The sequence below is a fragment of the Gasterosteus aculeatus genome, chromosome 20, assembly GCF_964276395.1.
Source record: "Gasterosteus aculeatus chromosome 20, fGasAcu3.hap1.1, whole genome shotgun sequence".
Lineage (NCBI taxonomy): Eukaryota > Metazoa > Chordata > Actinopteri > Perciformes > Gasterosteidae > Gasterosteus > Gasterosteus aculeatus.
Window position 1 is genome coordinate 11,040,504 of NC_135707.1, and position 12,472 is coordinate 11,052,975.

At 47.8% G+C, this 12,472-nt stretch overlaps 1 protein-coding gene across 2 annotated transcripts in view; it reads left to right on the forward strand.

The window, feature by feature from the left end:
• kirrel3l (kirre like nephrin family adhesion molecule 3, like) overlaps positions 1 to 12,050 on the forward strand; it is a 31,058-nt gene extending 19,008 nt beyond the window's left edge. Inside the window, exons 2-15 of one of the 2 annotated variants that reach the window (XM_040166284.2) lie at positions 1,021 to 1,176; positions 1,797 to 1,946; positions 3,831 to 3,988; positions 5,399 to 5,549; positions 5,707 to 5,812; positions 6,155 to 6,303; positions 6,419 to 6,546; positions 7,011 to 7,137; positions 7,289 to 7,389; positions 8,112 to 8,310; positions 9,119 to 9,238; positions 9,427 to 9,536; positions 9,657 to 9,746; positions 9,858 to 12,050. In XM_040166284.2, coding sequence (XP_040022218.2) covers positions 1,021 to 1,176; positions 1,797 to 1,946; positions 3,831 to 3,988; positions 5,399 to 5,549; positions 5,707 to 5,812; positions 6,155 to 6,303; positions 6,419 to 6,546; positions 7,011 to 7,137; positions 7,289 to 7,389; positions 8,112 to 8,310; positions 9,119 to 9,238; positions 9,427 to 9,536; positions 9,657 to 9,746; positions 9,858 to 10,352 — 2,240 coding nt within the window. In that variant the 3' untranslated portion in view covers positions 10,353 to 12,050. The remainder of the gene's footprint in view (positions 1 to 1,020; positions 1,177 to 1,796; positions 1,947 to 3,830; positions 3,989 to 5,398; positions 5,550 to 5,706; positions 5,813 to 6,154; positions 6,304 to 6,418; positions 6,547 to 7,010; positions 7,138 to 7,288; positions 7,390 to 8,111; positions 8,311 to 9,118; positions 9,239 to 9,426; positions 9,537 to 9,656; positions 9,747 to 9,857) is intronic. The other variant, XM_040166286.2, reaches the window with a different exon arrangement.
• Positions 12,051 to 12,472: the final 422 nt, after the last annotated feature.

Below are 12,472 nucleotides of genomic sequence, written 5' to 3' on the forward strand. Positions count from 1 at the left end.
CTGTTTAAGCGCTGCCACCAAGAGAAGCAGTTCAGGGGGGGGCTTAGCACTGGCTGAATAGAACCCTCTTTATCTTCCTCTGTCCCCCTTCCCTTCCATTCTCCACCCAGTAACAAAGAGAGAGAGGGAGACTGACTGAAGTTTTTTTTTAAGTCCTCTTTGCAGACTCAAACAGACACCCCACTTAGATAACCAACCAACTGCCTCTCTCCCTCTGCTCCCACCTCCCCCTACAGATTAGTTACCTCCATAGTCTTGCCCCCCCCCCCCCCCCCCCCCCGTCACTGGTGTTCCTAATACTTAATCTTCAGCATAGTGGCACAAACCGTTGGAACCACGCAACCGTATTCACGCCGCGTGGTTTCTGTCTTGGCATGAAGGCAGGCCAGATAATCCAGCGGGACCGTGCGCCATACATAAACACAGCAGCCCAACAACTGCAGGTGTCTCCGCCGACTTTCAGCAGGCTCGAACGGACGGGTCCCCTGGGAACTTTAATGGAGTTTTGATTGTTTAACATCCATTTTTACAAAAAAGCACACTGAAAGAGTGGCGTTTTTTTCCTCCCCAGAAGTGTGTTTGTTTCACGTCAGCGAGCATAACCATATGGTCTTGAGAAAGACTTAAATAAGTCAGGAGGCGCAGCCGACTCTTGGAACTAACATTCATTGGGGGGAAGGAAATAAATACATTTCACACATCTCAGCCTCTATTTTCTCAGCGAGTGCCATGAAAACCAGAGTGAGAACACGAGTCCACCCTCTTTCATACTAACCTGTTTTTTCACACCCCTTACAGGGCAGGTTTCTCTTTTCTCACACTGCATCTCTGCATCTCTGCAGTGCAGAAACCCACAGCCGTTACACCATATAAAACACCATCAGGAGTATTCTGCGCCATTATATATTTCGCAGCTGTTTTGCGAATTTCAGTCCGGCTGTCCGGCGGCCGTCATAGAAAATATGAACTGTAAATCAATTTGTGTTCACATTGCGTTCTCCCTCCTTGTGTTTCTCACAGCAGCCACCCAAGCAGCCCACTTCTCCCAGCAACCCCAGGACCAGGTGGTCGTGTCGGGTCTGTCCGTGACTCTACCCTGTGTGATTGTGGGTTATCGAGGAATGGTGCAATGGACCAAAGATGGCCTGGCGCTGGGTGGAGAGAGAGACCTACCAGGTATTATCACAGTTTATGTCTCCTGCCTTCCGTGTGTTTATGGCTCTCTCTTCAGTGTGTCTTACCACGATCAATGCAAGGTCTTATTAGAAACCAAGTCACTCTGTGTCAACTGCCGGAGTTTTACGCAAATTAATGTTTAGTGAACAATGTATCGCAGACAGGGTGGCCACTGCTGCACACACACACACACACACACACACACACACACACACAGCAAACTTTAATTTGTTGTTTAGCATTTTAATGGTCTGGTAGGAAGGTAGATAATCAATTGGCTTTTGTCACGCACTGACATTTAAATGTGCGGTAGACTAGAGAGAAGAGGTGGAGAGGCTTCCTCTCGACCTTAGCCACCCAATCTTCATTGTGTCTGTCTTTAAAGGACAGACTCCTCATGCAGCAGCCCTCTCACGTGTTGCATGTCCTATCTCACACCACTCTACTAACACAAAGGCTCAACGCCGGTTGCTCACTGAGGTTTTTCATGCTTTCATTTGTGTCTTAAAAAGAGGCACGTTTCTCCCTCCCTTGTTTAAAGCACAAGTCTGACGTGTTGTTTTATTGGGTTTGTTTGTCTCTATTCTCTATCCTCTATTCTCCCGGCCGGCTTCACGCAGGCTGGAAGCGGTATTCCTTGATGGGCGACCCGCTATCAGGCGAGCACAGCTTGCTGATCGATTCGGCAGAGTTGGAGGATGACGCGGTGTATGAGTGTCAAGCTACACAAGCAGGACTGCGCTCCCACCGTGCTAAGCTGACTGTACTAGGTAAGATACACGGCTCATGCATGATCCTCACAGCCAGCCCTCGTGCCAAGGCCTGCAAGCTGGCAGCACTTGGGAACAATCAGGGGAGTGTTTTCATCACGTAGCACAGAGACACGGAGACCGTTCTACAAATAACGCGTACACCAGACGAGATAATCTCATTTCAAGAACGTCTTCACGTAGATTGATAAAAAGAATTAGCGGTTCACAAACATGTTTTTCTCCACTCAGAAGATATCCTCAGTTTGAATCTAGTTTTCTGCATCATGTCCTGAAAGTATCATTCAAACCAGGCAAGGTTCAGCCAACAGATTCATCTAGAAGGAAAAAAAAAAAGAAAAAGAAACCCACTGCTCTGAGAAGCGATAATCAAGACCATGGATGTCTAGGATAATGTGATTGCTGCAGTCACAAATGACTCGCGTAGCCGCTTGAGCGTCAGGGTTTGCACAGTTAGCACATTTTACAGTGAGCCACAACATTTGTCAACGGCAAGGCGCTTTTTACATTAACATGATGTGAGTGATCTACTTCTTCACAGAGACATTCGGGGGGGTTGAGAATGGGAGGGAGGCAGGGTGGGGGAGGGTGGGGGGGTCCTGTGGGGATCGGAATTGGAAAAGCACTGCTGGCATCTGGTGGCACCTAAAGGAACTCTACGCAAACCCGTCCTGTTAATTGTCGCGCCGCGTGAAAGTATTACAAAGAGTTAAGGCACAACTTATGGAGGGAGGTTTTAATTAGTTAATCAGCTTATGCCACATCGCAAAGCTTTCACCACAGTGCCTGTTGTCCTTGAATTTATCGGTTGCTATTAAGGGGTGCAAGTGTGAGTTAATGAGAGTGACAAGCGGTACAGATAGGCTTATAATGGAAAGGCAAGCAGAAAGCGATCACAAGCGCATGTAGGAATGTTTCAACTGAATGAATGGGTTCAGAAAGCTCCCCCGTGTTCACCAACCGACCTGTATGTGCCCCGTGTCACTGTCAAAGCTTTCAGCACATGCCCACACAGACACCCATGTGGGTCTTTTTCCTTCAATTTAACGCTGTCTGAAATACCAAATCCACTGGTACATTATATGCAATTCATAAATATATAAAGCAAATTATGTGAATTGCTCACAAACCCGTGGTTTATGTTTACCTTTGGACATAAGGGTGTGCAAAAGTGGTACACACACCTTTGTGTGTGTGTGTGTGTGTGTGTGTATGTGTGCGCTTGTCTACGAATCAATGTGGCCAGATGAGACCAAAGCAATCCCGCACAGTCAAAAGAGTCAACGGCAGGAGTGCAGTCAGGGGAATCGGCATGGAAATTAAAATCACCTAGCACTCGGATTCCATTAGTGTCCGTGTTGCGGTAGCGGAAGGACCTCTGACAATTCAGATACACACAGTGAAATTGGTTCGGCGGAGGGAGCGAGAAAGGCCAGCACAAACCCCATGTTTACGCCTTCTCATATTCGTTGGGGAGATAGACGCCTTCATCAGGGGGTGGCACGCTTGGCTTGCCAGTGGTGCGAGTGAAACCATGCAAATAAATGGACAAATAAGTAATTCAGTTGAAACATCACTCTGCAACAGTAAGCGCAAATAGAGTAATAATGCTAGTCCCCAGAAAGGAAAAACATATGGTTGAGTATGTTTTCTTTTTAAATGAAAACTGTTTCTCTTTTCTCTTGGCTGAAACCACACTTTGTTAAGACACATGGCCATAAGAAGATATTGTTTGCCTCTTATGCTGTTATGTTGCGATATATTGATGCTGAGCTGAGAGCAGCAGCGTGCTCAATTACAGTGTGGCCTCTTCGGGACTCCGTGCCGGCCTGGAGCCGTAAGGAGTTTTTTTGCGTTGAGCTGTATGTTTGTTCTGCTTTACAGTTCCTCCTTCAGACCCCGTGGTGGAGGGTGGCCCCGTTGTACGTCTGAAGGCCCACACACCGCACAATCTCACCTGCAGAGCCTCGGGAGCCAGACCTGCTGCTGAGATCACCTGGTACAGAGATGGAGAGGTCATGGAGACTGCAATTTATTCCAAGGTACCGTATCTCTATCTTAGTCCACATCTCTTCCCAGCATCACCATGAAAACACCCACAACCACACTATATTATGACATAATAAACGCCACAGAAATGAATGCAAAGCTCTTCAAATCACTTGTGTTTTCTCTAAGGGGATGATTCCTCTTTGTTTTTCTAATCTTCCTTTCATGGTCTCACATTTTTTTTTGTTCTATCACCACCCGTCTATCGCACAATTTCTTTGCTCCCTCTCTGCAGTCCCCCTCCCATTTTCACTCCTGCCTGACCCCCCCCCCCCCCCCCCCCCACACTCTCCTCGCCTCCGCCTCCCTGCCGCCGCTAACCCCCCCCCCCTTTGCTCCCTAATGCAGCGACACTACAGCATAACTGGAGCATGCCAAAGCTCAGGCAGGCATGAGCGTTTCATACAGTAGAGTTTCTGCAGAGGAGAAATAACCCACAACAATGCAGAAACACAATGGGGATGCGCCAGAGCGTAAGCCAGCCACGGCTGGGAAAGTGTCACATTTTTCATGCTCTCTGACCATGCTAAACGACGCTAAACGCCACGTTTAAGGCGGCAGCGAGAAGCGAGGGCAGAGGATTGGAGGGGGGGAGGGAGGAGAAGACGGGGGGGTTGGGGGGGGTAAGCAGAATAGATGAAAAAAAGAATATAGAGTTGACTAATGAGATGGCTTTGAGAAAAACAGGAGATTATTTCTACCATTAAGAAATGAGACTGAGGGCAGAGGAAGCTTTGTCTTAGCGAGGGGTGATGTCAGCGAGTGATGTGATTTGATCCAGCGTATAGTGCTTTTTCGGTTTCTGGCTGAGGAGGGGAAAGCCTGCGTCCATTGATTTGGCTGTCCATGGAGGAATCTCAGCGTGCCCGTGCCCTCTTCCTTAGATGTGGAAGATGAAGAACACTTCTTCCTCACTGTCACCAACCAAAAAAAAACACAAAAAACATCACCTTTTTTTTTCTGAGTGTGTGTACGAGGAAGACAAAGAGAAAGTGAGAGCGCCGCCAGCAATATCCTCAGAATACCAGAATATACACCTTTCCTCACTTAGGCATATTGATTTCTGGGAGCAGTAAATAGATTTAAAAGATGATGACAAACAAGTAGCGCTGACGGGGAACACTCTCAGAAATGTGGGAACAGCACAATATCCCCCGCTGCCTCGTAAAATATCTGATTTAACTGCCATTCCAAGAAGGGGATGACAATTTTAACGCCTTACATGGGAAAAAATGAGACCTGCAGTTAGCGGTGCAGTCACATAGAGCAGGCGACTCGCTTGTGTGCCACTGAGCTGATGCTCTGCATGTTCTGCTCAACGGAAAAGGAGTCATTCTTTCATTAAAAGCTTGGTTTGTTTGCACAAAAAAGGAGGATCTAACAGTTGTTGTGCAACTCTACAGACTCTGCTTGGAGATGGAAAGAAGGAGGCGGCTGTCAGTATGCTTCCAATTGTTCCTGAGGATAGCGACTCTGGACGCACTTACACCTGCAGGGTTCTCAACCAAGCTGCCCCAGCTGGACGACAGATCTCCGTCACTATCAATGTCCAGCGTGAGTGTCCCTGCTCAAGCTGCTGTACACAGACAACCAAAGTATTGCACCGTTGTAGCAGAGTGCACGCTTTGCACAGTAATATGAAACGCACATTTGATTATGTGAATAGTGTTGTTTTTTGGCCATAAAGTAACAAAGGTTTTGCTTTTCACAGACCCTCCTTCAGTGACTCTATCAGTCCAGCCTCAGACGGTAGCTGAGGGAGCGAAGGTTCTCTTCATCTGCTCAGCTTCGGCCAATCCGGAAATCACTGGATACAGGTATCCATCATTTATTTTAATCTGAATTTTTAACTGCGATCCTGCCACCATCCATGCAGAGCCAGCAGTGTAAGATGCTGATACGGCAAAAATCACACAGCCACTTTGAGACATCATATACTGCCAGCAGGCCAACCGTTGTAAAGTTGTAATTCAGAAAGAAGCAGAATAAGCATGCAAGTGATTTGTAGATTCATTGGATTAAATGGGGCTGCTTGATTGGCAGCGTTTGATTGTGATTGGCACAAGCCATGAATCGGCTAATAACCACTTTGATTCGCATGGCTGAATGCCCACCCCGAACCAATGCGACTGTATAATGTAATTATTCATCTGTCCCAGGTGGTCAAAAGGAGGAGTTCCCATCTCCGAGGCAAATGGGGACAGCCTTGAGGTGACAGTGGACTACTCCTACTTCACAGACCCCGTCTCCTGTGAGGTGTCCAACTCTGTGGGCAGCACCAACGTCAGCACTCTAGTCGATGTCCAATGTGAGTTGAAACAGGCAAATATTCTACAAAGTCTCGCTTAGCGACGTATTTTGCACTTTCTCGAGGTATGTTATCGTGAAAACCTCTTATGGCCGTTTGTGTCGCTTTCCCCTAGTTGGCCCCAGACTGCTGTCGGAGCCCAAGCCGATGACGGTGGACATGGGGATGGATGCTGCTTTCACTTGTGCATGGACTGGAAACCCTCCTCTGACCCTGGCGTGGACCAAGCAAGGCTCCAGCGTGGTAAGCTTCTCTCCTGGTGCTGGAGAAAACACCTCGCGTGAGGAATGCCGCAGGGTGGCGTGAGCGATGCTGTCATCTCAAAGAGTGACGGGGAGAAAAAAACGCAGACTGGATTTTTTCTAATCCACCCGCTGCCCCTCAAAAAGCTACGAGTAATAGATTAATTGGGTTACTCCATGAGCGTGCTGAAATAAAAATAAAAAATGGAGAGAGGGTGGAGATGTGGGGGTGGATGTAGGGAGGGGGTGGCTGGAGTGCTTAATGCCGTGATTAAAGCTCTTCACAATGAAATTAAACTTAAACCACCAGCATTTGTTACAACGGTCAGCCCACCTCTGCGCTGGCTCTACAATCAGTGGGCCGCTGATAAAAGGTCCTGGGTTCCTTTGTCTGCCCCTTCTCCCCTCGCTCCTTCTCTCTCTCCCCAACACACTTCTCACTCCTCTCTCTGGATTCCTCCCTAGGTGCTCAGCAATAGCAACACCTTGCAGCTGAAGGCTGTTACCCAGGAGGATGCTGGAACATACACCTGCAAGGCCATCGTGCCTCGGATTGGGGTGGCAGAGAGAGATGTCACTCTGACCGTGAACGGTGAGTGGCTTCTTTTCAGAGTATCTACGGTTGCTTGTGACGTTTGAACCAATGTGGTGACAGTTTGGCATTGGTCAATATTTCATAATCTATGTACCCATTTCTACTCTCTGATCTTCTCACTCTGCCATTGCTTCTTCCTTCCCACCAGGCCCACCTATCCTCACAGTGGACGCTACGCAGCACGCTGTCAAGCACTCCAAGGGCAAGCTGGAGTGCCGGGTGGGAAGCAGCCCCCCGCCTGAGAAGATTGTGAGTGAGCTCAGTTATTTGTGTCGTGTGTCATTTCACTGCGCTTGGGACCTTACAACCTGTTCATCATGTTCCTCTTGGCCACACCAACATCAGAGCGATGGCTCAGTGCATCTTTACCCCTGACCTCACCTTCACACTTTTGCACCATCACATCACCACTTCCCACACTGGAAAACACTCACACACACACACACACACACACAAACATATTCACAACTGCGATTGCCGTGACATTGACTAGAGAGGCAGTGGAGTTCACAGAGCTGTGGGAGACCAGCTTCCTGTAGGTCTCAGTGAATCCCCATTCAATTAGCGGCCCAAGAGGCATCACTGGGCTGACTGACCCCGTTGAACTGCCGGACGCACGCCGGGCTGAGAGAGGGTAATTAGGGCGTGAGACAGGTGCCCTGCTGTCCCTGCGCTGGAGACAGCAGAGAGGAGCCTTATTTCATGGCGCAGCTACCTCACCTCACCCGCAGGGCAGACGTGGGAGGCGACTTAAACATGAGCCTGTGAGCTGTGTCAGCCGCGGAGCACCTAAGGGGTCGGCAGAGACAAAACGAGACAGAGAGAGCAACTTTTTGTCCGGTCGGCGGCGGGCCGGGATTTAAGCGTTGAAAACAGCCGCGCAGGCCTCTGCTTAGCTCGCCGGTCAGCAACTCTTCATAGAAATGTGACTTACTCCCCCTCGTCGTCTTTCCTCCCGCTCCTCTCCATAGGTGTGGACTTTCGGAGACACGAGCCTGTCCTCTGGCTCCTCCGGCCGTTTCTCAGTGCAGACCGTAACCAGCGACCACGGCGTCTCGTCTGCCCTGGTGCTGTCCGAGACCCTGGCGCAGGATTTCCAGCTGCGCTACAACTGCACCGCGTGGAACCGCTTCGGCACAGGCACCGCCCTCGTCACGCTGAAGGAGCAAGGTACGCAGCGACAGGTGTATTAATCCCAAACGGAGTTAAAATGATACACTCAAACTCTGCTGTGAAGGAGGCCAGAAGAGGCCAACGCAGGGCTCCTGTCTTGTGCTTATCTTAATTACAGTGTACTCCTCTAATCGATATGATTTAATCAGCAGATGGTTCCTTTAATGAATATGTTTGCACCATAACATAGTTATTGATTGGGGACAAAAGCCAATTAGAGGAAGCCACATGTGTCTGCGGGAGGATTCATGTCCTCCATCCCAGTGTCAAATTCAGCGTCTTAAGCTGCTGGTCGCTTTACGTGATCTTAGAATTTTGCGGGAGAACTACTACACTGCTGTCATTGGAAGCCTTTGTTGCAGCGAACACCAAAAATAAGGTCCTCACCAGTAATTTAAATCAACGTAGCAGAGTAGGGTCTCTAGAGAAATGGGCAGCGGTATCTCCTGGAATCTCTAATTAGATTACTGTCTGTTGCTTCATTGCATGTCAGGCCTTGTTACCCTTCCTTTGGAGAGATTAGTGACAATAGCAGTGCTGTGCGATGCCGGATCGCCCGCATGAGCATACGCTGGCTGCGAGCAGGCCGGGGCTTAACGCGGATGACTTCTCGTAGGCTCTGAAGTTTCTGGGATCAGCAGGACAATGGAATGGATCTCCTTCTTTCTTTTTTTTTGCTCTGATCTGCACGTTCTTGACTTTGACACTTATATTCTACTATCTCTCACTCCGTCCTTCCACTTCTCTCGACAAACCGGCTACGCCACACTTTTCCTTACTGTTGTCCTTCTTGTTCTGGTTGCAGAAGCCCTCCCCATGTTGATTATTGTTGGTGGAGCAGTTGGTGGAGGCTGTGTCCTGCTCATCTGTGTCATCACTCTGGTCTCCCTCTGCTGCAGGCACACAGGCAAAGGTGAGCTCAATGGTTAGTATGGGCAATTCTTCAAATCAAACAGATTAAAGTCCTTTTCATTTGTGAGCCAAAAATCGAACAACTCCTGTCCATTTTTGAGCCATTTCTTCTGTGATTAAATGTAGTTTCAATGTCAATTTCGATATACAGGTCTGCCTAGTTCGGTCAAATAAAGCTTTTCCTCCTTTCAATTCCCACAGGTAAAAGGTGCACTCGTCTCTCCAAAAGCGACATCAGAGTTCAGATTGTTCACAGCGATCACAACGCTACGCGTGGTAACGATGACGAGGAGGACGTCAAAGAGCCCATGGTGAATTTCTTTTAAGCACCTTCGCATTCACACATCAACATTATATCCTGACTGTTTTCTTATTTTATGAGGTGCTTGCTCATCCAAGTGATTCTTCATATATGGTTGGTCTTCCCTCAGGCACCGAACAGCAGCGAGTCTCCTGGGACATCGCGCACAGAGCACAGCGACCTCCTGGAAGAGGAGGACGACGAGAGATCGGAATCCAAGGTAAAACTGATGAAGAGAAGAGACACTCTCAGTTTAGCTAGAACGCATTACTTTCATCCATTGTACATAATGCTGAACTACGCAGAGCTCACACTAATTTCCTTCTCACAGGACCCCACCAATGGCTACTACAACGTCCGTGGCAACGAAGACCGCCACATCCGCAGCAGTGGCTTCTCCGAGTACGTGCCCAACTCACGGCCAGTCTACACTCCATCCCAACTGCCCTCCCCGAGCCCCGTGTACGGCCAGCACGGCACCCAGCCGCGCGTCTATGACTTCTCCCACCGATACGCAACCACCACGGCAGGCAGGACGGCGTATGAGCAGCAGCAAGCCGCCCAGCAACAGCAGCCCGCCCAGCCGGCCAGCGTTTATCCCACCGATCCCGTCTACAGTGGCTCCGCTTACCTCCCTGCTACCTATGGTCGTGCCTTCACGAGCTACGTGAAGCCTGCTTCCTACGAAAAGGTGGACGCGTACGACCAGTCAGATCAGGCCAGCAAGGTGTCCAGCTCGTCCCGCTTCTCTTATGCCTCCTCACAAGTATCCTCCCAGCAGTCCGACTATGGCCGGCCTTCACAACGTATGCAGACTCACGTCTGACTGGACAAGAGAATTGACGGAGGAAAAAAAAAAGAAAACAAACAAAAAAAAGTACAGGAGCAGATAACCATTGTCACGTCCATATGTGGCTTGACTAACATGAACAGAGACTTACCTTGCTCAGACGGTCCTTAAAGGACTTGTTTGGACTGTATTTGGAGGGAGCCATGTGTCAACAACCTTTATTTGTTGTGATGGATGGGGGGGGTCTGTAGAGCTCCTGAGATGGAGAATTCAGCAGATTGTGATGTTCAAGTCAAACCTATGATTACAGTGTGATACCTCATCAAGTACATCTACTTGATGACCTCCCAAGCCTGTGGCGACATTCAGTCTCCGTGCCAGCGCCAACAAGAAAATAAAACAAAAGCCTCTCCTGAATTTGGGTAGCCACAATGACTGGGTTAGCCGTTTACCTGCCTTTCAGATCTGACTTTGTGTCAACAATAAATGTTAAACAAGAACTCTAAAACACTTTGAAAGACATTAGATACAAGACATATTTCAGGAAAAAAAAAAACATGAACAACCTAAGGTTGTCGATCATTTGGTGTTTTGTTGGCATGCGAAAGGAATTCCAAGCACATTTGTATCTCTATCATCCACAAAAGGCCGAGCTATCCACAGAGACAGAAAAACTATTCTGCACAACAGGCTGGCTCCACAGAACAACAAGTGCTTCAGGCACGATACTGTAGGAAGAGTTTAATCAGTGGTGGCCTCAGCTGTATTACTGGAACCTCTTCTGATAAGAACCCTGGACTTGTCCAGCACGTTGGACTTGTATGAAGAGAATGTGAATTTTAGCCGTCACTGTAATGGACGGCTTGATGTTACCAAGACGGACAAGGTAGGTCATGAAAGCCCAAAGATGGTGATAATTGTTTAGGGGAAAACTGGGGCTGAAGACTGCTGTCCGACCCAGAGTACTGTTTTTCTGATTGTAAAATGCAGAGGAGGCGATTACCAGTACAATCAAAAATGGTGGTTTGGAAAATAGTGGCAATCTTGAACTCAAAGTAAACTTGAATGCAACGGCATCTTCAGGTGCGGAAAGACGTGCAAGGCCGTCCTAGTATGGACCATACGCTCAAGTTCTCTCAATCAAATTGTCTCGATATGTTTACAAGTAACAGTACTACCCTGAAACACTAAGTATCTGTACAAATGGCGGAGCCCATACTTTCTCTCTGTTGCATGCAAATGATGTGTCTAGTGAAAATCTTCAGCGTTTTTAATTCATGTCCATTTCATGTTTGAGACATTGGTTTCAACACCTGGCCCAGTTGCATTCCACTTCCTGGTTGTTTCAGTATGCCTGTACTGCCATTTGTCTAAAAAGCTGTTACCAGGCAGCCTGATGAGAGAAGAAATGTCCCTTAAAGTGAGGCGGCAAACATCATCGCTTGTCTTTATTTTTATATTTTATATAAGCCTTAATGTACAGCCTGTAAGCTGCTCTATTGTATCTTTATATACATATGTATCGATCTTTATTTGGTTCCACATAAGTTGTTCATCAATCATTGAATGCAGTTACTATGTATTTGTGTTTGTTTTTTTCGGAACACAACTAATTGCCATTTGTTTGTTGATTCTTTTAATAATGTATTAAGAATTTTATTTGCTAAAATGAGCTATTGTTGCTTGTACCTTTGTACACATATTTATATTTAAATAAAACCATTTCCGATAAAAGAACTGGCTTCTGTGAATTCGGAGTTATAAACCTGGTGTGTAGCTTGTAACATCGACAAACAAAGCTTCCCATGTAGCAACAATGATGAATACGTGAATTAGCAGCACTGTCTATGTTGATTTTCATATTCCCCTCACTAGTGGGTTGCTTTTAATGAAGACAGATGAAATAGTGGAAACCCCCACTGTACGTGTATCCACCTCCCGAAGTCACCGTGCCCATCTTGCAGGGTAATAGGATAGAGCTGGGACAAAGGCAGACATTATTTGACAATATGAGCGTGTGTTGTCACCTCAGTTCCCCAGGTAGGCATGCTGCTCACGACAGGGAGGAGAGTAACATGCTCATTACAATTCCGCTGTGAAGGGGGACAAGGTCTCACCAGACCTGCATTTATCATGCACAACAGAATACAGAACCC